The sequence below is a fragment of the Colossoma macropomum genome, unplaced genomic scaffold (genome assembly GCF_904425465.1).
Source record: "Colossoma macropomum unplaced genomic scaffold, Colossoma_macropomum, whole genome shotgun sequence".
NCBI lineage: Eukaryota > Metazoa > Chordata > Actinopteri > Characiformes > Serrasalmidae > Colossoma > Colossoma macropomum.
Genome location: NW_023494788.1, coordinates 11,760,265 through 11,786,832, shown reverse-complemented (window position 1 = coordinate 11,786,832; position 26,568 = coordinate 11,760,265). Strand labels below are relative to the sequence as shown.

At 38.6% G+C, this 26,568-nt stretch overlaps 1 protein-coding gene across 2 annotated transcripts in view; it reads left to right on the top strand.

The window, feature by feature from the left end:
* The window catches only part of psd2 (pleckstrin and Sec7 domain containing 2), a 57,624-nt gene extending 36,756 nt beyond the window's left edge, over positions 1–20,868 (top strand). For both annotated transcript variants that reach the window (XM_036568474.1, XM_036568473.1), the window contains 12 exons: positions 5,188–5,382; positions 5,465–5,545; positions 8,343–8,455; positions 9,517–9,575; positions 12,592–12,681; positions 12,933–12,976; positions 13,666–13,856; positions 14,968–15,038; positions 15,161–15,318; positions 16,527–16,671; positions 16,966–17,109; positions 18,944–20,868. In XM_036568474.1, coding sequence (XP_036424367.1) covers positions 5,188–5,382; positions 5,465–5,545; positions 8,343–8,455; positions 9,517–9,575; positions 12,592–12,681; positions 12,933–12,976; positions 13,666–13,856; positions 14,968–15,038; positions 15,161–15,318; positions 16,527–16,671; positions 16,966–17,109; positions 18,944–19,147 — 1,495 coding nt within the window. In that variant the 3' untranslated portion in view covers positions 19,148–20,868. The remainder of the gene's footprint in view (positions 1–5,187; positions 5,383–5,464; positions 5,546–8,342; positions 8,456–9,516; positions 9,576–12,591; positions 12,682–12,932; positions 12,977–13,665; positions 13,857–14,967; positions 15,039–15,160; positions 15,319–16,526; positions 16,672–16,965; positions 17,110–18,943) is intronic.
* The last annotated feature ends 5,700 nt before the right edge of the window (positions 20,869–26,568 follow it).

The window sequence follows — 26,568 nt, the reverse complement described above, 5'->3', positions numbered from 1 at the left end:
GTTTAAGTCAGGAAGCTTTTACATGCCTGTGTTCTCTAATATGAATGGAATGGTCTCTGACATTATTTCCGCACTGAGAGGCCCATGTTGTCAGCTCTGTATGGGGTTACACGCTACCTGCCATGTTCCAGCTGAAATCAATAACGTTTAAACTGTTTAATCCATCGTTGTTGTTAACTGTGAGCAGACACTGATTCATTGCCTTCCGATGGTTTTTCCAGTCTGTCACTCAGGGATATTACACAAATATCACTGGATCAGCTGTTTTGATATGCATGTGCTAGTCTGAGGTGTTGGCTGAAAAGATCCAGTCGTTCAGTTGTTATAACTGCAGGCTGAATGTGTGAGTGACTCATGTTCAGAGTGATTTGGTGAATCACATTTGGAGTTTTAAGCCACAGGAAGAGGATATGATTGGTCCCAAATGAACTCAGTGTGATATTAGTACCCATATATATGATATTTTATACCTCATTGATATACTGAATTGGACCGTATTGCGAGCTGAGCTAAACATGTTATTTTGGGTTCAGATCAAAGCTAGGCTAATGCTAACCATACACTAGAAGATCTTTTGAGAAGACTTTTTAAAAACTAAAGTCTGACACCCTCTCACATCTAAACACAATGTCACAGTTTTAGTCACAGACTATGATTTTGCAAAGACTGGGGATCTTGCAGGGTCACTATTTGCAAGACTGCAGCTAGATTTTTGAGAAACCTTTTTTTCAGAGAAATCGAGAAATTCCTTCTACAATCTGTAGTGGTGCTAATGGGAGGATACTTTGGCTGGGCATGTAAAGATCTGGGGCTCATCCCAGTTCACTGTAGAATTGTATATTCTGGCAGATATTGTAACTGTATAGTCTGTAAAATGTGCAGTTACTTTTTTATTTGACAAAGATTTACACATCAACAAAACATGCAGCGATTCAGCATTGTTGATTGGGTGTTATGAACTGAACCATAAAAAACAAACCAAAAAAGCAAAGGGAAAAAACCACATTGATGCTTCTTCAATAATGCCATTTTTAAAAGTCCTCTGCACATTTCCTTACATCACTGTTACGCTCAGTGAACCTGAAATATTGAAACAGCCAGTTTACATTTTTAAGTTAATATGATTATTGTTTCAAAGCGGAGCAAATTTGCCTACAGAGATTTCAGGCACCACGTATGCATTTTCTCTCTTGCACTTTCCTTCTCTCTGTTTATCACGCTGTGCACAAACGCTCGCCCGCTCCCTTTCACGCGTGCCCCTGGCACATCACTGTTTGCATGAGCCAAGACCTTAAACTTTTGATTATATTAAACATGGTTGATCTGAGACAGTCAGACAGTCCATGAATCCGAATTCGTAGTGAACTAGTAACAGGCGATTCATCAACAAATCGTTCTGAATGACTCTGAAGTGGGTGAGCCAGATCAATTTGCAAGCAAAAACAAATCAGAAGTTTCTTTTTCACACAAATAATCACAATCTTGATAAGCTAGCTAATCTGTTTTCTGTGATGATTTACGCACATGTTTGGGCTTTGTGTACATCAATATTTGACTCTGATTTTCATTGTCTGAGTTAATGAGTGTGTCCTGTTTGCCTTTAAATTCCCTTCATCTCTGGTGCTCTAATGACTGCCATTCACTTATTATTCTCCATGAAATCTAGTGATAGTTTGCAAACAAAATGATAATCCCAAAATCCATTCTGTTGTTGGTTATATATAAATAGCTGCTTCTTCTCTGTTTTAATTATGTCTTTTTTGCCATGTTGTCAGACTTCACTGGTACTACAGTCGACAGTCTGCCTGTCTGATTCACAGTTCTCGTGATTCTCTGTCACTTATGTTTCTCTTGTTCACTGGACAGTTGTTCAAAGTAGTCTGGGTAATTTCAAGAAAATAACTGTACTGTTAGCCACTATTTTGTAGTTATTCGATTAAGGAGAAGACAAAGGCAGTTATATGGTATGCATAATTCATTAGCAGTTAAACTGAATTGTGAATTTTAATGATTTTAGCTAGGCTACTAAAATCAATAGAGATAGTATATGTGCATTGATGTTGTCGGTATTGGGGCGATATCAGCAGAAAATGCTGGATTAAAGGTAGTAATGGGTGTATACCGCTTCATCCGTTATACTGGTTGAAATTCTTCCTCAGGTATGGGTTTTGTCATAACCATTATATTGGTATGCCACAATTAAGTGCAGATTATCCCGTTTAGTGTGGTGGCTGAGTCATGCTTTCAGTCACGATTCAGATAATAAAGAAACGCAGCGTCTCTTGATCACCTCCCGCTGTCTGGTCCATTGCATCTGAAGTAGTCTGCAGCAGACATAACGGAATAGCCGGTCTTTTGGGGTTAGCTTTAGCCTAACATGGACAAGAAAGCAGAGACTGAAGAGAGCTGACTCGGTCAGCTGGATCAGACGAGGCTGCGGACTCTGAGCCTTGTGCACAAAACAAGCCGTGGTCCAGCTGATGCTGAAGCGTGAATGACTAATTTTTTCCAAATTCAAGCAGTATCTGACAATCGGTGGCACAAGTGTGTGATATGCTCGTAGGAGAAAAATGAAAGTTAGCTTTTTATTTACAATTCCCCTTCTGCCTAAATGGTGCAGCAGTTACATTCAGTTGCATGTATAAGTGACAGAATATAAATGCTGCTCCATTTAAGGTGGAGTAGAAAATTCAACTTGAGCCTTGTAGAAATTAAGACATTAAGAAACATAAAGCACTATTTTTGTTGGTAGTGTCAGAAAGCAAGATTGACATAGTATTGTTCAGTTATGTATTTACTATTTTGCACAATAAAACATATTTCAGACCGCACACTACTAGGTATCGGTGTGGGAAAAGTGGCAGTGTGCCATCTGTAATTATCACAAAAATAAAGCTTATTTATTAACCGCAAAAAATAGAATAGAATTACAATTATTTAATCATTGGTTGGACATTCGATTAACTGAAATGGACAGTTCAAATAACGGGTTTGGCAAATTGAATAGGACTTCCCAGTGGTATGATGTAGCTGGTGGGTGTTTTATACTTTCTGGGGGGTTGTGTGGAGGATGGTGGGTAATATTGCTGAAGAGGCCATCTGCTCAAGAGGGACGTAAATTGCGTTTCTCTCTCAGAATGTCGGGTTCCGCTGGCACCATGGCAACCGACACATTACCGCGCCTTATCGAGTTTGGGCCTAATGCTATTGCAGCAATTAAATTATGCAAAAAATTTGACTCATCCACAGAGAATGCCTTCTATAATTTATTCGGCAGGCCACAGACGCATAGAAAGGTGAAAATGCTGACCAGTGAGTGAGCGGCCCCCAAGTGCGTGTTAGGTCTTTTCTTGGGTGGGCCAGACAGTTGTGTTAGAGCATAATGGGACGCTTTTCTGTTTCTCCTGTGTACCAGTCATGGCACTGCTGACAAAACTTGCATTTGTGATTCGGTTTTGAGTTTCACACACTGGCATGACAAGCATGCACAAATAACTTGATACTTAGCCAATTATTCCATCATGCTACACATTTTAATTACTCTTTCGCTTGGGAGCAGACAATAATGCTGAATAAATTCATGAATTATTTAGATTGTCATGAATTAACCAAAAGCTGTGTGTCTATCACCCAGTGTAGAGGTCATGGTGTTTCTTCACATTTCTATCAGTGTAGAGAACACTGCATGCTGCACTGCACCAAAACTGTTCATTCATTTTAAAGAACACACCATTACACCACCATCTACCTCATTCAAGTAATCATGGTCATCAAAAGCTTAATTAATTGGATGTCCCATTTCTTAGATAGGAGAAAAGAATTGGACCCAGAATGCCCCCCCCCCCATCCAGAAGTACATTTCTAAGGCTCAAAGCAGTCCAAACATTGTTACAGTTAATGTGGTTTTATGCAAATGATGCAATTTGATATTAATTACTTCTCATTTGTATCTCATTGAAACATCTAGAGACAATCTGTCATAAGCGCAAATTCTAATTTTTCAATCAGTGCTGCGGTAATAAGTAGAAGAAGAGATGTTCTGTTAAGTTAACTTGACAGCCAACTTACTGTCCTTTGTTTTATTATTCTACACTTTTTCGTACCATTTTCACATGTCACAATTTTCAAGCTAATACCGCAAACCATCACAAGATAATGGGACATATATGGGAACAGTATGCTTGTGCTTTTGGGACCGGTCATATGTACAGGTTTTGTATGCTCAAGCACTATTTTTTTCCCATTGCAAGTGACTGGTGCAAAGTTGAGGAAGTTAAAATCTAACTGCCATAAATAATGTCAAAGGACATCACTGACACTGCCCCTCATAGACGTTACATACAGACTCACATACGTACAAGCACACTTATACACACACATTAGCAACTACCTGGGATATTACAGCAATGGCTTCGCATCTTAAAAACCCATGGATATCATAGCAACAATCAGACATTTCATAGCAACGGCTTTGTCAAGCCAACTTAAAGTTTGTGAGTTCAGACCATGCCTTCAACATGGTGGTGGTAGTGTGAGGAAAAATTGATTGAGTGAAAGGGGAGAACTCTGAGAACTTGGGCTGGAGTTCTGGGCAGCTTCTGCCTGTAGTTAGAAGGGCAGACCCCCCCCCCATAGCTGTAGTAGGACTGACATAGGACTGAGGAACAGGGAGGAGATGGGGTGGTGGTGGGAATTGCCAACACTTCATCAAAGGAATGGAAGGTTGAGGATGTGAATTTATAGAGTGTTCGATTGGAAGAAGGAGGGGTTTCGGGCATGTTCCTCCCCCCAAACTTCAGTTACGACATAACTACATTTCATTTACAAACTTTCTCCTTCTGGTTGTGTTTAGAATTTGTTGAAGAGTTATTTTTGTGTGTACAGTTATGTTTTGTGGAAAGAAAAACATTCAATGCTTGACATCAAAACATATGTTGAATAAAAATGTCAGAAGTACAGTCTTGACGTTGTCGATACAAAGTGTAAATCTAATGTAAATGTAACTATGCAACTCCTTGTGTAACTAAATATGTGACTATGTGTTGATATTTGAATAATTTGGCAGAATGAAAGTAATGGCTCTTGACTTAATGGTTAACCTATGTTAGTTTTATTGATGAAACTTGAAGCATACTTCAAGATGGTCTAATGTGTTAATGTTATTTTGTCTTGTGTTTCTTGCTGTAGTGATGCCAATCTCACAGATGGACTGTGTGACTCAGACTCTGAGCTGGGCAGCCTGGAGACGCTGGAGAGGGGCAGCACCGATACACTTGCGAACGGGTGCCGTGCTGACGCAGATGCTGCCAAGCGGCTGGCTAAGCGGTTGTTCTACCTGGAGGGCTTCAAGCGGTGTGACGTGGCACGACATCTGGGGAAGAAGTAAGTGTGTGAATGTCTGAATCTGGTATGTGAGCGTCTGCTAGACAAGAAGAAAACAATGAATTCTCCTTCTGTGTTACAGTAATGAATTCAGTCAGATGGTGGCATCAGAGTATCTGAGCTTCTTTGACTTCACGGGGTTGTCCTTAGATCGAGCGCTAAGGTGAGGCCTGTTTTTAAATTCTGTGCAGTCTGTTTATTGTCTGGTGTTAGAAAGAGCCATAGTGCATTTCTCATTTAATACGTCTCATATCTGGATAATGCCCAGACATAAAAATGTCCCTACCATAAAATAGGCAGAGTGGCCCGCCCAGCCAAATTTACATGCCTCCCAGCTTGGATGAGATACAGACATTAGGATGTAACTGGCAGGCAGGGTAAAATTTGCTTAGTAGCATTTGGTTTTTAAGTAGTATGCACTCATATTGGCTAAAGTAAAATTCTCAGTCTATTTTCAAATGTAAATATGCACTAAATTAAGATTCCAAGTCTGGCACAGATCCAGTCATTGATACAGCAGTGTGTGGCAGAGACAGACTGTTTGTACCAGTCCAGTCACAGTAGGTATTTAATACATACACATAGTAAATTTAATATAAAATATAAATTATAAAAGGCACATCTAAAGAGTGACTGGTGATGCAGTCTGTGGCTGACCTTGAAGCTTTGGCACATGTGGGTTATGCTGTGTGTTAGGCATTTAACTTTTTAATCCACAATTTCTTGATATCAAAAATTAAGTTAAACACATTAAAATATTATTAAAAGTGATGACATTTTACGTGTATAAATCTAATTCTAACAAATTCAGTTAGCACTAGTTAGAATTTATGGGATTTCTTAATTCATTTAAATGCAAACAAATAATTTTAACTGAATTCCATTTTAATGTGCAGTAATTGAAAGCATCTCCTAAAGTGTTTGAGCAGTCAGATAAGAATCTGTCTCTAATGCTCCTTGGTTGCATCTACATAGTCAGATAGTTATCCGATCACCAAGATGCGCTACGTGGTGAAGTGTAGATAGGCTCTAAGGCCCTGTTTATCCTTGGCAGTGAACATCCAATCATCATGATGATCAGGTTATCGTCCAATCAAGACACAGCGCGTTTACACTTGCGTCTTTCAAGTGCCGCTTCAGAATCCAGATATTGATACAGATGTAATTTATTTGTGCAGTATTTAAAAGTGTAAATGGGGCTGGTGTGGTGCTGTGCAGAGCAAGCAGAGCCTATACAGGCTATGCAGTGTTTAATGCTTTATAAAACATTTTTCAGAGTGCAGTGCAAATTGCTTCAGGCATTGTAAGTTACAGTTACAAGAGTTTTTTTGTGCATGTCTGCTTAGTAGCCACAACTGAAGCACTGTAGAAAAAAAACAGGTTAAAATGGGTGCCAAAAATGGAGGGAGAACTAGGTACTATAATTCACAGGTGGCAGATGGCTTTTCACATTTTAAGTCTGTAAGCCTACATTTTAATACACATTCAAACACATAAAATAATCTCTTAGACGAGAGGTTGAAACAGTATTGATTTTTTTGAGTTTTGGGTCAAGATCATGTGTGAATGTAGCCAAGCTGCCCGCATTGTCTTTACCTACACATTATTATGAGTGCTGGACTACCTCAGGATCAGGACAGCTAGATCATAACCACAACGGTTATGATCACAAACATACTTAGTTTTAATTCTTAACTAATTTTCACCCCAATTTAGTCTTTGCTAACTCTCCGTCAGCTAGGTCTCCTCCAACTACACAGTTCTACCAAGTTGGGTGGGTGAAGTTTGGCACATGCAAACTTTTATTAAACAGTTCTAAAACCTATGAATGGCTCAACCAGTTTGCATTGAAGTCCCTGCAGTAAGCCTGGGATTTTAAGGGGTTAAGTATAAACAGGGCCTAAATGATGAGAGCATGAGATTTCTCTTAATTCTCTTCTTCTTTCCATTTAATTTTGCTCTACATGCCTATGTGAAAACAGCTGACAGTAAAAATTCCATGCTGGTTTTCTCACAGAGTAGTTATATATTAAGCCAGATTTCTTCCTCTTTTTCAGTTAAGCCATTGATGTGGTTACAGACTAAAAAGAGAAGAAATCTCATTTAGAAGGGAAGTTGCCACTCCTGTCACACGCCTGCCAGACTAACATGTCTCAGTCGTGTCACAAATAGACCACCCTAATGGAATATTTTATCTCAGCACTGTATTAAACCCACAGCTAAACTGACTAGCTTGTGGCTAACACAGTTATATTTCAGTACAGTTGCACTCTGATTACATGTAACTGCTTTGTGCATGGGCACATTCCAAAATACCCTCAGGATACACTGTTCCTCTTTCAGCCTTCATGAAAGCCATCATGAAAATAATCTGGAATGACTGTGTTTTTAAATTAAAAGGGAAGAAATGGTAGCAGTTTCTTTTTTGCCAAGCTCTAATGGTGCAGAACAGGTTCCTAGTTATAAAATCTGTTTATAAAATATATTGTTTAGCTGCACTGCTCAGCGCTTATCCTTGTCTGGATCAGTTTTCCTCTATTTATGGTTTATTTTTGTAATTCTTTCTTTGTCTTTGTATCAGCCTTTTACAAGCTATTATATGTCTGTATTTACTGTTTATTTGTTACAGATTATGTTTAGATATTTAGATTGACTTCATGCATTATAGCTTTGGAGTATAATTAAAGGAATGCTTGAAGCAGTGAATGGAATTTCTTACACAGTACGTCAGTGATGTTCTTCTTCCATTGCCCAGCAGTGATTGGTCCATTCACCCTGTGAACTGAAATAAACTGGAGCTTTCCAAGCATAAATCAGGCATAAATGACTAAGTCTAACCAGACTGTTCAGTAGGGTTTCTGTAAGGTTTCTGATTCTTCTTTCATTCTCAAAGAAAAAAAACTAATAATCCACCCATATTCTGCTCTTGCTCACTCTCCCTGTCCCACCCCCTCATACAGGAACTTCCTAAAGGCATTTCCTCTGATGGGAGAGACGCAGGAGAGAGAGCGAGTTCTGGTGCACTTTTCCAAACGCTTCTGCCACTGTAATCCAGAGGCCCTCACCTCCGAAGGCAAGAAACACAAGCAAAAATTAGTATAACACACAATACCATTTAAAAGCTTGATATCACTCTTCAAAAGTTTGCAATCAGTCATTTTAAACTAATATGGTTGCAATTAAATGTGTACAAATTATTATATGATGCTAGTCCCATGCAACTATACAGGTTTCTAATAATGAACAGGAAGTTATTGTAATGACAATACTAATAATGATAATACTGGGTGCTGTAGATGATTCTAAGCTTTATAGCATCAAGAATTAAGTTATAATTAACATTGGGAATGCCTCATATTTCAAATGTTGTAATCAAATCCTGGCGGATAACTCACCTAAAATTACTATAAAGAAGTAATTACAGTACATTATTTATCAATTAATAACTTTTAGTTCTCAGAATAATTGGAACATTGAATAAAACAGCTGAAAATACTTTTTGGTATATTGTTTATTTTAGTTTAATCTACATTCTATAAGCTATTTTTGTGTTTTATATAACAAAAACAATTAATTTGACAATTGCTTATTGTTGTATAAATGACAGCTCATAGGATGAGAGATGGCTTTGGGTTAGTATCTTTGTTGAAGGGGCATTTCAGCCCAAAACTAGCATTTAATATGTTGTTTTCATGTTATGTCATACTCTGTAGCAGCTAATTCCATTTAACAGAATTTGTGATGTTGTATTCTTTTTGTGTTTTCATCCATCTGTGTTCTCTCACTACATATACTTCAGACAGGATTTTTTGGCTGTAACGTTAGCTGTCTGGTTTCCTTCTGCAATATTCAGTTAGTGAAAAAAAAAAAATTAAGCAGTCCACCCTCGAGTAGCTGCCCAAAAGCAGCTATAGTATTTCAGAAGTTTCTCCCACCTTCCAGATACATCATCAGAAGGGGGTCTCCTGGTCTAAACATCTAAATCTAGAGAGTATTTTGGCACCACAGGTGCTGAATAGGCATGTTTACGACAGATGTAGCAATGGTTACATCTTTTATTTTGGGTGGCGTGCCCCTTTAGTTATATGGTTTGTATATGTTATTTAAAGTAAACCTGTTCTCTTATATTTACAGATGGAGCTCACACACTGACTTGTGCTCTCATGTTGCTGAATACAGACCTGCATGGCCATGTATGTATACAAAAGAACAAATGCTTACACACTATGACTTACTAATTCCTCAGAGGGTCCTTTTTGGAGATGCTACAGACTCTGTTTCTGTTTGTGCTAATGGGTTACAGTCTTCTCATTTAGCTCCTGAGATGCTGCACTTTGTAATAATTGCATAGATAAGATATGGAAATTGCAGCCAAAGATCTGATTTAGTTGAATGTACTGCATAATTACTGTCTTTACTGTAGACGGAGAGAAACACAGGGCGCTGACTGTATATGCTAATGATGCTCTCTGATTTAATTAGAGAGTGTTTAGATTGATATGATAAACAGCCTAAATCCAGCAACCAATTCCTGGCATCACCAATCACTACATTTCCTTACAGCCCTTTATTTCAGTAACCATGTTTTTCTATGCTTTAGCGTGGAGAAGATGGCTGCTGATGCTCCTCACTCCTCCTCATTAGGTTATTTAGATACATGTTCAGTCCTGGCAGAAACAATTATTACCATATAACATCAAATCTGTATTGGGTGCTATATTATATGATTCAGTCCTTGCAAATCTGAGACATAATCAGGTTGATGCAGGTTATTAAAGTGCAAACCATGTCCAGTGATAATATATTAAGCAGCTATTATTAGCACCTGGTCTAGATTCCAGCTGTCTTGAAGCCTGTGAGGATGACTGATCACTGATGTAGTGCAGCTTCAGGTGAACATTCAGGAAAGTCTTGACTGAAAGCAGTAATTCCTGTCTCTCTCTGTAGTAAATAGACTAACAGTACACATTTTTAGGTTCAATATGATTGTTGATTCAGTTTGATTTATGGGTGGGTGATATGGCAAAAATATGATATTACAATACACAATATGCATCAAGAAATTTCATTTTTCTGAGGTTTGATAAGGTTGAACAGAAAAAACACCAGTCATGCCACATTTAAAAAATGCAGTCAAAAACTATGAACACTGAGTATTTCACATTTTACATACTAACTGTATAGTATGACAGTTTATCATAGTAACGGTAAGGTAATGCCAAACTGTCACATTGCCCACCCCTTTTTGACTTTATATGTGAAAGGGTCCATATGAAGGAAAACTGAATTTTCCTTGTTTTTTAGCAATAAAAGAGTGTGATGTAGTATGTAAACACTGACAAAGTTTCAAAACATACTATTATCTTCCCAGGCCTTAGGCTCCATATATAGAGACTAACCTGCAAAAACAGCACCAGTTTTTGTGATATCATGAAAACTAAAGCATTTACGTATTTCTGCCTATTCAGCCTACAGGGGTTTACATCCACCCATTTACACTGAAGTTATAAAGAGTGTTCATAGAGAGTGTATAAAGGCACAATACAGGGCAGCCAATCAGAACAGTGATCATTTACATATATCAGTCTTAAAGGCACAGTAACAAAAACAGCCTGTTTAATTCGATAGAATAAAGAGAGGTTGGAAAATGATCATGTAAACTTCATTATGACTGCTTTTGGTAACATAAATTCCACACAAACATTATAAGTAAACCTCAAGGGGAAAAACAATACACTAAAATATTAGGATATGGGGCCTTTAATGTTTCCATGAAAGACAGCAAATGTGAGACCCTTAGAAGATACAAGAGTATACCTGTGATCTGTATTTCAAATTTAAATTTGACTGTTGAAATCATTGCACTGTGACTGCTGATTTGAATTATTGATTCACTGTGAATTCCCTGAAATTACAGAATGATGTCCTGAATGATGTTGTTTCACCCTATAGAGACTAAAGCTGCTGTAGTTCTAACAATGCCATTCTTCAAGTCTCTGTCACACTAACACTCCTGCTTCTGTATTTCTGGCTTATCTTTCCTCGTTCTGCGGCTACTGTTATGAGCAGGTGGTAAGTGCAGCTTCCTCTTTGTGTTTTTCCTCTGTGTGATTCTCTTTTTTTCAGTGAAAATGTCATCTCTGGCATGATGTACAAACCCATATCAATCTTATCTTCTGTTCCTACCAAACATGACTTGTTTCTCTAAAATAGATTAATGTCACCTCTGTTTCTAACTGTCTTGTGTGCGAAGACTGCAGTGATAGCATTTTTATAGAGAGGATTCAGCTACGGCCAAAATGTGGAGTTGTGTGTTGGTATGGATTTTGTTCTTGGATGAACAAAGGAGAGAAAATGGTGTGGTTTTAGAAAGGCTGAATGGTTTGCTCGGTAAGGAGAATCATTGTTGATGCGTTACTGCCCTCTGGTGGCATTGTTGTTAAAGGAGAACTCCAAACATTTTTCAAAAAGTCTGCATAATTGCATGGTTAAGATGTAATTAAAGTCATTCAGAGTGGTTTGATGTGAAATGCTTTTGTTTAGAGAAACTTACCGAGTCAAAATTGTTGACAGTGGTGCTGATAGGAACCAGACGTCTGAAGAGTTTAATGCCTTTTAATGCTACCTCACAGAACGTTATTGCATAGAATGGTTATGGTTATGCTGCCTGATGCCTGAGACGTTGTTTTACGATAGTTTTGAGATAAGATTTTGGCCTAAAACATATTTCTGCTATTTGCTCATGGCAGAGGGATAAATGCAGGGTGTTTTCCAGCTTAGCACTATTTTACTATTATCAACATTACATATAAACTCAAACTCAAAAGCCATGTGTAGGTTCACTGCTGGTTTTGGATAATAAAGTGGATATACTTGCATTGTAGACACCATGACCCTTGGTTAGTAAGTTTCTCTACTATGCACTTTTTCCTATCAAAACACTCTCAATGCCCTTTTTCTTATATCCCAACAATTGAAATATAAACAAATATAAATAGAAAGTTTGAAAAATTGATGGAATTCCCTTTAATATCAGCCTAGGTGTATATTTTTGCTTTCCTCTCTTTCTTTTACATCTTTATCACTGTTCTAATCACTGCCTCAGCAGCTTTACATTTGCTAATTTGTTTTAGTATACTTGTTTACAACAACATCATATAACCAATTAAAACTGATCCTAATCTCTGTATGGATTTGTTCTTGTTTCAGAACATTGGGAAGAAGATGTCTTGCCAGCAGTTCATTAGCAATCTGGATGGTCTGAATGACGGCAAAGATTTTCCCAAAGAATTACTCAAGGTATGGAGTTCTGATGTAGTGTTTAGGAGAGCTTATTGTCACAATTGCACCTTAAAGACAGTTTAATATGTTAGTCATTGTTGTACAAACTAATATGCTCAGCATCTAGCTGATCATTTCTGGTCCTGCAGCAGCAGAAGCTTTCAGAGCATTAAATCCAGAGGCTGTAGTTGACACATAAGGATCGAAGTGTTGGAAACCTGTTGCATTTTAAACACTAACATTAAGTCTCTCCTCTTTGTCTTGTTTAGGTGCTGTATAATTCAATAAAGAATGAGAAATTAGAATGGGCCATGTGAGTATTTGCTTCCACTGTAGCTAAGCTGGTGTGTGTGACTGAACCTTTATGTCATTTGTTTACAACGAAGCACAATCATTCATTTTTTATGACTGATTCGGATTTTATTATGGCCAAATACGGCCTATAGTCTTTTTTTATTATTTGGACAATTTTTATTAGCATTTTTTACCCCAAAGCTCACATTGTGTGGGCTAAGTGAACACAAACTTACTAGCACAGTTCCAGTATTTTCTACTAGCCAAAGTTGCAATATTAACAATATTATCAGTTGTTACCTTTAACAGTACATTTTAAATCCACACATGATAAATAATTTGACAGTTTAAATAACATGAATCTAATAAAGTGCTACATTATAGTATGAGACAACCAGCTATATACCATGATGAGTCATGCACAATGATGCTATTACATTTTGGTATAAGTGTACCAGCGGCATTCAAATACAGCATGAGTGCACCAACCTGCGTCACATTATTTACGTCATAAAATTGCACACACATCGCCAAAAATCAAACTAAATTGGTAATTGCGTATTTGGAGTAAACATCTTCCCTTTCCATTTGTGCATCGCAATTTGTTTATTGTCTGTGCATCAGGATAAACACTGTGTGCAATCAAAATAAGCTGTAATCAGGATGTATATGAGAGTGTATGTGTGTAATACTTCTCTCCATTTGCAGTGAGGAAGAGGAGTTGAGGAAGAGTCTGTCAGAGCTGGTGGAAGATCAGTGCGAGGCGGGAGGAAAGCGGGTTGTCAGGGTAACAGACGGCAGTAACCCTTTCATTGCCATCCCACTGCTGCTCAACGCTGCCACGTACAAACACGGCATCCTCACTCGCAAGAGTCATGCAGACATGGACGGCAAACGCAGTGAGTGTCTCAGAGAGAGAGAGGGAGTAAGAATGGCTTGCATGTGAATATGTAACTTGTCGCATAAGAATGAAACAAATCGCGGCTGTTAAATTCAGATGTCTTCTTTTGAAAGTTGAAAGCAGGCCAACATTGTTTGTTAAATAGATCTAAACATCTTCACATGCTTGAAACCTTGGCCAAAATAACGTAAAGCCCTGTGTTCACATGAGAAGATAGAATATTCGCTTTTGTGGAAATTAACCCTATTAGACCAAACGTCTCAAAGTGATGGCCCCTTAACTCCTTTAAACCTGTTGCCAGAGGAGTTATGGCACCTGTGCATCCACGCTGGTCATAGTAAAGTGGATTAGCATGTGGAATTGGACCTTTCTGTGTGCTACTGTGTTTTCTATCATTGTATTAAAGACACATAAGGCTGCCATTACTGTTGGATACAAGCATGCGGTCTCATTCAGTGCACAGTTCAGATCGGTTAGCACTTACTGTTGATTTGTTTAATCAGAGTGGTGATAAATCGTGACTGGTGTGTGACACATGCTCCCATGCATTTTCAAAAAGGTTGGTTTTAACACATTAAATACAAATCTATGAATTTTTGGTTCTGGTTCTGTTAGTTAGATCACACTCTTCACATTTCAAATAAATACAACAGCACAGAGAAATCATACTAATAATGGAGAGGAGTGAACTGACGTTTTGCATCAACCTTGAAAAGTTAAGACAGACACCAACAATGCAAGTTTCAGCCGACCAAGAGATACTTCTTATTTCTTTGCATGCAGGAAAGCACAAAGCGCACAGTAAAATAGTGCTCAGAATAGTGATGCACATACAGCTGACTTATTTGGCCTTAAAGAAGGTAGGATGATATAATGTTATATTAACAGTAAGAAATTTGGCCCTCAGGGGCTCCGTATCTCTAAGATAGCTGCTTTAGTATGATGTAAGACCTAATTAGACTAATTGGAGCTTAGCTTGCAGACTGGCTGCTGAAATCCTGGGCTTCAACCATGTAGAGGAGATAACCTTCACAGCTGGATATCGAACAACTGAAAGCATTACTGAAATCCATCCATATCTCTCTCTCCCTCTCTCTTTCTCTCTCTAGCCCCGAGAGGGCGGCGGGGCTGGAAGAAATTCTATGCTGTGCTGAAGGGCATGATCCTCTATCTGCAGAAAGTAATACACACACACACACACACACACACACAAAATACTGCAACATGACCAAGCTTATCCAGCTTCATCAGTGCCTCAGCTCTCTCTCTTATGCTGTGCTCTCTGCTGCCCCTTGTGTTCAGGATGAGTATAAGCCAGATAAGGACCTGTCTGAAGTTGACCTGAAGAATGCAGTGCGTGTGCACCATGCACTGGCCACCAGAGCCTGCGACTACAGCAAGAGACCCAATGTGCTCAAACTCAAAACGTCAGACTGGAGGGTCTTCCTCTTCCAGGCCCCGTAAGCTCACACCTCATTTGAGTTTAGGGCAGTGAGAAGGAGGATACTAGGGGTTGCATAGATTAGTCGACTAATAAAAACATTAGTCGGCACTGTGGGCAGTGGTCCACTGTTTGAGGACAGTGCCTGAAATACAGCAACAGTACAAACTGCAGTGAGGGAAGGAGAAGAAGTCCAAACTACTTTATTTGTGTCGATTCCACTGCAAGCTGGGTAAAACTGCTGAAGTACAGACTCATAAGCCAGAATGGGTGGGTTTTGAGAGCAGCCATCTCTGATAACAAAGGGCCATATGACTGACATGCAAAATGACCCATCACAGACCGCTGAGTGTTATGTGTGAATTAAATAAAGTGCAGTAACGGTCAGGAAATGCGCAGGGATGTCTGTTTTTTTTGCTACCTATGGCTTATTTTATAAAGGGACAGCACAAATGTTTTCTGGTTCAGTGACTAGGCCTGTATCTTGTTTTGAAAGGTTTATTGGTAAATAGAGATGCAACTGCTTGCTACCAGCATTTAGCTTGATAAACAATCGTTTGTCCTCCATTGAACTGATAAAATCAGTACATGGAAATAGAGATGAGAAATATGATAATTTATTGTTATCATGATAAATTGTATTGTAAGTACTTAAAGAAGACTGAACAACTGCATGTTTCATTAAAAATAAGGCATAATAAGCCCTGTTTATTTACATTTAGTGCAGCTCAGTATGTAAAATGTTGTTTTTGATGGCAGTTTTTAAATGTGGCACTACTAATGAATTGAGTGTATCATGTATCATGAAAAATGTCTACGGTATTGTTATATTTTATCGCCCACACAGAAGAGCAGATAGCTAGGTAACGTAAATTCTCCATGAGAGGTGAGATTCTGAGAGCTGTGGTGATTTTATCATGCAGTTTACATTAGACAGTCTGTGTACTGTGAGTGCCTGAGGCTAAAACTTACAGAGAATACAACAAAAAACTCTTATGCAGTGCACATCTAACACCTGAAACTGCAGTGTCTGACGCTACAACCAAGCCATATTAGCAAGGTATTATGACTAGTCGACTAGTAAAAGTTAACAGTCGTGCAGCCCCGAATAAATACAGTGTTTATGAAACAGGATTAACAGAGGTGACATATAGTGTGTTATACTCCACATTCTACTCACTAGTTATTACTACTCATAGATGCCTGTGTGTGTTTATGTGTGTGTAGGAGTGAGGAGGAGATGATGTCATGGATCTTCAGGATAAATCTGGTAGCTGCTCTGTTCTCTGCTCCTGCGTTCCCTGCAGCCATCGGCTCCATGAAGAAATTCTGCAGACCACTGCTTCCATCATCCACAACTAGACTCAACCAGGTGCACACACTTCACACACTCACAGAAGGATATATGTGAATAAACACACTTCAACCGAAACAAGGTAACAGTAAGGTATATAAAAAATTGACCAATTTTGTCATTATTTGCATACATGCAAGAAACAAACACAAAGACCTGTGTTATACATACACACACACACACACACACACCTGATAAACACTGCAGTTTAACAATTGATTGCATAGAACTTGCATCATCAATATTTTTCCCCTGTGTCTAATTGGTCTGTCCACTCTGACCTTGCTTTATTGGCACATGTGATTGGTGCAGGAGGAGCAGCTGAAATGTCATGAGAGTAAACTAAAGCAGATATCTCTGGAGGTGGAGGAGCACAAGAAGAACCCTCCAGAGCTTATGCCCAAGAGCAAAGAGACAGAGGAATACCGCCTCAAAGAGCACTACCTTACCTACGAGGTCAGCTCTCTCTCTCACTCTTTGTATATGTTAATATATATAGATTGATACCTTAATTGTCATTGTACAAATACAATAGGATTCTGTGTGCAGTCCCCAGCCCTGTAATACATATAATAATTTAGAAGTGGTAGAACCAGATACAGAGGTAAATAACTGTTGAGCTAAATTTACATAGTTCAAGAAGGAACATGCCCAGGTCCTTGGCAGTGCAAGGAGTCATGCCTGAATTGGCATTAGTCCATGCCCAGATAAAGTGCACTGAAACACAGTGGTATCCATGGTAATGTGACACTGCAGTTGGTAAACAGTAGAGTGCAACTATGCAGTAGTGTGCAATATATGCATGCATGAAGGTACAGCAGTGGTCTCCAACTTTGGCCCTGGAGAGCTGACTTTCCGCAAAGTCTAGTTCCAAACACAATTTGTTACACCTGCTCCAGCTAATGGACCTCTTCCCATGTCCCTGATTGGCTGGATCAGATGTAGTAGAGTTAAGTGAGGGGTGGGGCAGCTTATTGGATGCAGGTTGGATCTAAACTCTGCAGGAAAGCAGCTCTCTAGGACCAGGGTTAGAGACCACTGTGGTACACTATACTGTACTAGTATATAGGTATAGTCCCTGTTGGACAAAAAACATTGTAGCTCAGATTTTCCTCCTGGACATACAGTGCATATATTGGTATTTATGTAATGTTAATTCTTTCTGTGTACCAGGCTTTTTTCAAATGGTTGGTGCTAGATTGGACCAGCGGGAGGGCCGCTCTGCTCCATGTGACGAAAGTGTTAACATGCCTCTGACTCCCTTAACCATTGCAAATGCCGAGTATCACTCTGCGCTCTCTAGTCTTGGCTGAAAGGTGTTCAAAAGTGTGGGCTCACCTCACCCCTAAATTTAATGATAATGCAGCTAATGTTATGCATTTAAAACAGTAGTTGTGTGCAAAGGGGGAAACACCAGCTACCTCAAGAAGCACTTACAAATGCAACATTCTATAAATCTGAAGCAGTGCAGTGTGTTTACTTTAGCAAAGCAGCTACTGCACCTGGGTCTTCAGTTCAGCCTCCCGGTGTTCTGATGAATTGTGCTAGTTTGTCAAAATGTTGTACCGTAGTGCATATTTATAGGTAGTTCCCTACAGAAAACTCTAGGTAGGATATTTTGATAGTTATAATAATAACTGCTGCACCATTGAAGGTGGAATAAGACAATTCAAACAAGAAGCTGGCAGATAGGAAGCCAACTTCAGGTTTGTGTTAAAACTACAGATAGGATAGTTTCAGAGTCTAAATCACCTAGCTAGAATAGCATAAATCGTTAACTGCTAGGTAGCCTAAGTTTGAACTCGAGCTGTCCTGACAACCAGGAGTAACACATTTTGGTTTGTTTATGGTTGTTTATATTTTAGCCGTAGCTGTTCATAATTTTATTTTGAAGCTTTTTACATCTTTTCATGTCACTTCTTTGTTTTGCACCAAATTATGGGGAGTAGTATCAATAAGAGTTTTGTTATTGATCATCACTGTTGGCTAAGCAAATCCTAATGATACCAATTGTGATTTGTATATATTTTAATGGAATAATATTTTTTCTTTTTCTAATGTTACAGTGTTTTGCCAGGCAAAACATATTTACTGCCATAATGGCAGTAAACTATGTTTTGCACATTACTGTATGTAATACACACTGTATACTGAAAAGTCTGTAGACACCAGTGTTTCTTTTGAAATAAAGGATATTAACAGGATATTGTATCCACTTTATATGCGCCCCCTTTCAGAGTAGAATATGTTATCAGCTGCTTTGTTTGTGTGTGTTTTGCTGTCGATGCAGAAAAGCCGCTATGAGACGTATGTCAACCTGCTTCAGGCCAAACTGCGTGTGGGGAGCGACGACCTGGACAAGATTGAGGCCAGTGTGTTCAGTGGAGACAGCAGGGACTGCCACCTGCGCAAAACCCAGTCCAGCCCGTCCATCAGCCAGGGTCATGGGCTTAACGGCCGAACCGGTCACAAAAACCCTGACAACCGCAGCTGAAGGGCCATCTTGGGTTCTGTGCACATGAACTTTTGAACTCTCCGCTTGTGGTTGAAGTTCAGCCACGATGGTATTGGACAGCTGAGGCAGTTCTCTTTCTGGAAAAAGAGAGAAACATGAACGTAGCATAAAAACAATGTACAGTAAATTATGACTATTGTAAGTATCATTAGTATTATTATGACGCTCGTAAACATTTTTAATACTGAAAAATGAACATACATTATGTGCCAAAAAAGGAAATGCAGAATTAAAGAGGAGACCAAGACTGTATTAGAGGCTCAAAATGTACATCACATGACTGCGTTTCATGCCAAGTTGATAGTGGCATCACATGGCAGTTTATTGTGATGGTAAAGAGATGCACTATGAAGATCACGAGGCTAATTTATTGTAATGTCAGGACACGTCAGGAGACGTTCTACTGCAGCGTCACAAGGCACCTTTCTTGATGTCAGTAAGGATTTCTGACATAATATATTCTGGAAGCTTTTCTTTATGACACGGCAGCATAATGTCATGACACGTCATCATGACACCATTATAGTGACGTCACAATTGCGTGAATAGTCCGAGGCTGTATGTAGGGACGGCTTCCTGACCGACTTGTTTGATGTTTGCTAGAGATGTAGCACTTGGCTTATTCGCGAGGCCTTCGATGTCTCAGCCTCTGTAGTAGCCATTTTAAGGGCTCTGTCACACGCTGAGCTGTGTTCAGATTCATATGAGCTGTCTACAGTATGATGCAAATATCCCCATTATTTATTATGTCATATTTATTGTGAGGTTTTCTTTTCTGAGCCATTACAGTGGACTCTTGTAATGTTGAAAGCAATTTATCTTAAATTAGTCGATTCTATATTTAATCTCAGATCTTTTTCAATGGAGCTACCTGCTGGGGGTGATAGGGGACCCAAGATGAGGATCTTATTCTACAAAAATGTCTTAAGTATCTCAAAAAAGACAGGGTATGAAATGAGAAACAGGAACACAAAGCATCAGAAGATGTATGCATGGGTGTGGGTGTGCGTGTGGATGTGCTATGAAGGGAGCGAAAGAGAAAGTAAGCCGAAAGTGAGAGTTACTTGTATGTCGAAGTACAGCAGTGAAGATGATGATTTATATGTGTTTGAAAGCGACACACGAGTCCTCGTCTTCTTCAGCAGACCACGAAAGCCTTCCCAGCAATCCCGGACAAAGCACGAAGCAGCAGGACTGCAAACTCTGACCAATGTCTGCATCTCACGCTGCAGCATAGGGGACTAAATTTTACAAAGACCACATGTTAAAATGCATTATTATACTGTAAATCAGTATAGTGAAGATGGGATCAGCGTAACCTGTAAGGAGGAAGACTGTCCATGGCACTATAACAATGCTTGGCTCTTCAACTGGCGCACTGTTGGCCCCAGGTGCATCTCCATCCATCCTCATGGTACGGACTTTCTGTGTTCAAGCAATGGCAAGTAGATTTTTCTAGTGCAGTTTTGACGCATGATGATGGTGAGAGTGAGCGAATGAGCTTTTGGCTCTCACACTGCTATATGTGTAATAACATATAAAGAGCTGCAATTTTATACACTCTTAGTAACTGCTTTCTTAAACTGACTTCCCTATACTTGTCGCTTTGGCTGTTGTGCTAACAATGATTTTCCCCAATGTTTAGGGTAGAATACAAATGCTGTTGTAATAAAAGATTGTGATGATTATTTTATAATTTCCCCTGCTCTGTTTGGAATTTATTAATTGTCCCTATGTTCTCTTGCAAAAGGAAGGTACACTTTAGCATTTTTCCTAGTTCTTTCAGCATATGAACATAGCAGTCTTCACAAATGTCTTTGTCTACAACCTGTTTAGAAACTGTCTTCTAATTTATTTAAAATTGTAAACTGCATAAGTGTGATCCTCCTGGAGACCTTTGAAAAAAGTTTAGTAGTTTAGAAGACCTTGACTGTCCATCAGGCGTGTTAGACACTTGACTTATGACTTGAGTTATTTTTATGCCAGAAGAAAAAATCATGTAACCAGTCAGATAACAAGGTAGAAAGTTAAACCGTTCAATCAATTGGGAAGGAGGAAAAATTCAGCTAGCCAGTCAGATGGCAGTATGGAAAATCCTACTAGCCAATTAGAGTACAGGATGGAAAATTCAGCTAATCATATAGCAAGAGGTAAAGTTTATCTAACCAATTAGATCACAGAATATTCTAAACTAATATTACTGGTATAGTCAAAACACTGTCATTTAAAAAGAATTATATTTTTAAAAGATATGACTGATACCCTGCTGAAAAAAACAGCACAGACCAGCATTAAGCTCATGCTGGTTTAAGCTGGTTAACGCTGGTTAATGCTGGTCTGGTGCTGGTTTAGATGGTCACTCCAGCATATCAACATCTAAAACACAACATATGCTGGTTTTGATGGTGTTCAGCATGACAACTTACATTGCTGCTGACCAGCATACCAGCATCCAAATGCTGAATAGCTACGCTGGTCTATGCCTGCTTTTCTAGCAAGGCAGTCAATTTCATTTCCTTCCAACAAGCTACTAACCAAATAACATTATTCAATAGGAAAAAAACAAATCGTGATCAGTTTTTGTGCTTTACTGATTACTGCTCAGCATGCCCAAATGATAAGTCCTTTGGTTTAAAAGAAGGTATATGGTCTTGTATTTCTGTCTTTTGTTTTACTCTGCCAATACCAATTCATCCTCTCCTCAACTTTTCTACCAGTAACTCACATTTGTGCTCCTGTCCGGAGGTGGTCTAGCCATTTCCGGTCAGTCCTGTGACATATGAGAGTGTGTGAGGTCATTGGGTGAGTTTATAAGAACTGATATAAACACTACAGAGTAGCTACAGGTTAGTCTAAACCTGGCTGAGAATCACTGAGGAGCCTTAAGTTGAAGAACGTGTCTATATGTATCATTATTTCGGAAGGGAACCCATTAATGCTGCTGTGATAGGTTTGAATAAGTTAAGCCATTTCATATTGACACTAATATACAAGTTACAGCTGGTGTGGAGAAAGTAAGGAGGTAAGCTCTAACACTCTGGAACAGACAGTGGGAGAGCAACGCTCTCTGAAAACGCAGACAGCTTTAGGGGCCAATATTGCCAACTCATTTTCAGGGGAAGTCGCTCTGGGCCGGTGGATTTATTGCTAAAAGTTGCGAAATGACGCTGGTGACGTCGTTACGTAATGAAGTGAAGCCGACGTCATTACGTACAATTCACAGTAAGGTTACTCAAATTGGAACCATCTTGGCGGTAAATATAATTTGAAATGTGATAGTTTGGTTAGTTTGTTTATTATCACATATTTTAATTTGTAAAAGTAATATACTTAAGGCTTAGCCTTTTTCAGATAGTTAATGCTACTTTGTGGAGAAAATTCCAAATCCGTCTTTTGTTTTTTTTTTGTTTTGTAAATTTTGACTTCCCAACCAAACAACTGGAATCTGAATTGAATGTATTTAACTCCTAACATGGCCAGGTTAAGTTTAAGTTTGCGTCGTCAAACGCATCCTCCTGCTTCTGCAGTCGGCCACCAGTGATGAACTTACTGCTGCTGCCTGCTGAGCTGAGCCGTCACTACTGCTGACGTCACTACTGCAGCCAGGCAGAGTGACGGTGTGTGACAGAGAAAATCGTTTTTGTGTCATTTATAGGGAAATGCCTGCATTTTAGCATTTCAGTCACTTTTCAACAGTTGCTAAAAGTTCCAAATAAATCTTGAAAGTAGCTAAATTTGTTGCTGGGTGCTTTTTGAAAAAAAAAAAAAAGTTGCTAAATCTAGCAACAAAATTGCTAACTTGACTTTACTGCTACGGGCAGTGAGGTAGATCACCGAACCATTTAGTACCTAAAAAGCACCTTCAGCATAGACTAGAAGCTCTTTCAACTAGAAATAGACCTCTCATAAACCTGTTTCTTAAAACAAGCAAAATTGTCTGCCAACATAGTGAGATAATTGGACATGTAAAATATCTAGAATAGAGTTAAACAAGCATTAAACTAGGTTACAACAATCTCAAAATAAGAAAAATATATGAACTAGATTTAAGATAATTTCACTTGCCAAGATACCACTTTTGCAGTCTCTGTTCAAGACAATGAATGTAATTAGTGGTAGATCCAAAAGAGAAAAACAAAAGAAATATTTTAGCATGTTTACTGCCTTTTTCACTTAAAATGCTCAACAAATGTTTGAATGGAAGTTGGAACACCTGTTAGCCGTCTGCTTAGCTGAGCTCACCTTGTCTTGTCTTCAGCTGCATCAGGAAAGGAAAAGGTGCTGCTCTCTCGCTCTCAGTGACTGTGGCTGCCTCCAAAACTAATAGTGAGTGTTTTTACAGGTTAGCAGCTGAGCTGCGGCTGAACTTCGTTGAGTTATGATCCCAAAAACACTGTCTGTTACATTAACTATTAATAAAATGCTTACTAGCTGCATTAAATCAAATCTTGTATCAGCTCGTGCTTGCTATGAATAACTGCTTACGAGCTAATTGCTAGCTAGCTAGCAAGCTAGCTTACTTTACTGCAACATATTTACTGTTTGACACTTTAGGCTCACTTGTTTCCTGAAAGAAACTCTTCAGCAGTTCCCTGCCTGCCCTTTTTCAGCTTTCTCTCTCGCTCTCTGTGCTTCTTGCACTTCTGAAATCTTAAGTTTGCTTTTCATTTTGGGTCCAGAACAGGAGAAAACCACTGACTGCTCTTTTTAGCCGTGTTATTTCCAACAACTAGTGCACTGAGGATCAAACCACTTTTGCTTTTGAGGAGGGGGGGGAAGGGGGTCATTAAGTGGGACTTAACATGGACACTATTATTTATTTATATATAATAACAAAAAGTTGCAAATGTAGCAAAATTAGAAACCAAAATCTATTTATTTGTGAGACGTTTGGAGGGCCCCCATCCAGGAAGGGCCCTGGTTAGTCAGGTCCATCATTACCCACTGTACGATGCCCTTACCAAGGCCCAATCCCACTTCACCTGTAGTCCCTACCACTTAGTCCTTACCCCTTCATTTTGCACGTCCACACGGGGTAGGGTGTCCTGATTTTTTAAAATAGAGGGATAGGGCAAAGTGTTAGGGCTACATGGCCCTCCAAATGGAGGTTTTTCAGAGGCACAGTCCAAACAGAGTGTTATGAGAAAAAAGAAAAAGCGACATGTTGGCTGTGCAAATGTCGAAAGAAACCCATAAATTTCAGCATTTTCTCCATTAAAAAATTACGATAACCATTGTATTATTTTAGTTTAATGACGTTTCAATGCATTATGGTCCTTTCTTCATAACAAAATTATTAGTTAGTGGTCCAGCTAATTAAGTTTTGATGGGCTGGGGTTAGAGCTAAAGTTCTTCTTATTTTGTTACTCATTGTTATTCTGGGTTTAATTTAATTAAGTTCTGTTCTCCTGAACTGCTCTTGCTCAACAAAAGAAAACAGAGCCTGAACTAGATGCACTGTATAGATGCAGTTCTACAAGGAACTTGGTACTTTTTTGGCCTTGATATTTCTGTACTCCTACAAAGGTTGGGGTTTGATACCTACACTCTAAAAAAAGATGGCCCTTCAAGGGTTCTTTAGTAAAGGCAATGGTTCTGTCCAATGGTTCTTTGCATGGTGAAATGATTTTTCAGATTGATGGAGAATGTGTTGTCTATGGTTCTATATAAAACCTTTTTGAAAATGGTTCTATAGAGCACTAGAAGGGGTCCTCTACTGGCATGATGCCAAGCTTGTAACAAAAGAATAACCCTTTTTGGTGCAATATTTCCATCAATCTGAAGAACTGAAATTCACCATGCAAAGAACCATTTAAGCATGAAATGGTTCTATGTAGAGCTCATGGTTCCAAACAGAACTATTGCCTTTATTAAAGAACCCTTGAAGAACCATCTTTTTAACCAAGTATCACATCTTGTGTTTTCAGCACCGTGGACAGCTCTTTATCCCACCATTAGGGGGCGTTATGACCTCCTGTATGAGTGCACTTGGAAAAAGACTTCAAGCTCATTGTCATCATCATGCCTTTCTACAAGTTATGACTCAGCAAATGGCAGAAAGTGCACCAGAAGTTGTCCGTACTTCGTATTAAGTACATCAGTTGTTAAGTACATTCCACTGCTTTTCATTCAGAGATGATTCATATACTGTGTTTACCACAAAAGGGTTAACACACCAGTCATTTCAGACAACAGTCATATGAAAAGCCACTAAAAATGCCAGGGGAAATGGATGTTTTATTGCAATTAGTCATCTTCAGACAAAAAAAAGGCTTTCCAACTCAGAAACAAGGTACGTACCTGTACAAAAACGCACTTGTTACCAACAACGGAAATTCAATAAATTTGTGATAATACACAAACAGCAAGGGAATGGATGCAGGATACAGAGGATGATGACGAAAGTGGAAATGATGAAGAGTAGAATGAGAGGGACTTCTTCTAAGCCAATGTAAGCACCATATTTATGTTAGAAGGAAGGCAAAAAAAAATAAGTAATACTCTAAAATGGATGGCTGAAGTTTAACATGGGTACGCACATGAGAGCAATCATCACAGTTTTTTTTTCATCAGACATTTTAACCAACTAAATAAAAGAACAGTTGGTGCACTACTACTTCATCATGCAATTGACTTTAGTAAACCTTCTGTAACACAGACAAAATAGACTTCAATAAGTAGAAGAACATGATACATCTTTGCCCAACAGCAATTGTCACAAAGCCTGGAAAGTAACGTTATACTCTTTTGAATGTGAGATCTCCTATCAAAAATAATATGCAGATCTTTTATTTTTCTTAATATATTTAAAGTGCAAGTATTTATCCATTTGATTCAATGCTTTCTGTAAGTATAAAATACAAAGGAAAAAACGGCAATATGCTTTTCCTGTATATGTATATATATATTTATATATATATATATATATATATATATATATATATATATATATATACACACACATATGTATACATATATATATATATATATATATATGTATATATATATATATATATATATATATACATACACACACACATATATATATATATATATATAGGTTATTCTTTTTTTCATAAAGAGGAGCATCATATGTAACAAACCATATATACACACACATCACAGGTCATATATTTAATTTTTTTTTTTTTAAGTACAACACATTTCATAGGGAATAAAACAGGGATGGAACATGGGATATGTGAGTACTCTCCTTGTGCATTTACCCTTGAATCCTGTAGTTCTAAACCCATCCCTAATGTCCACCTACACTTCGAACCCAAAGCCTACACAATCTCTTTTGAATGTAGAAACACAGAAATATGCAAACATGTATACGCTAAGCTGGTCTGGTCAAGGCCTTGAGCTGGGGAGAGATTAGGAACATAAAGTGAGAACTG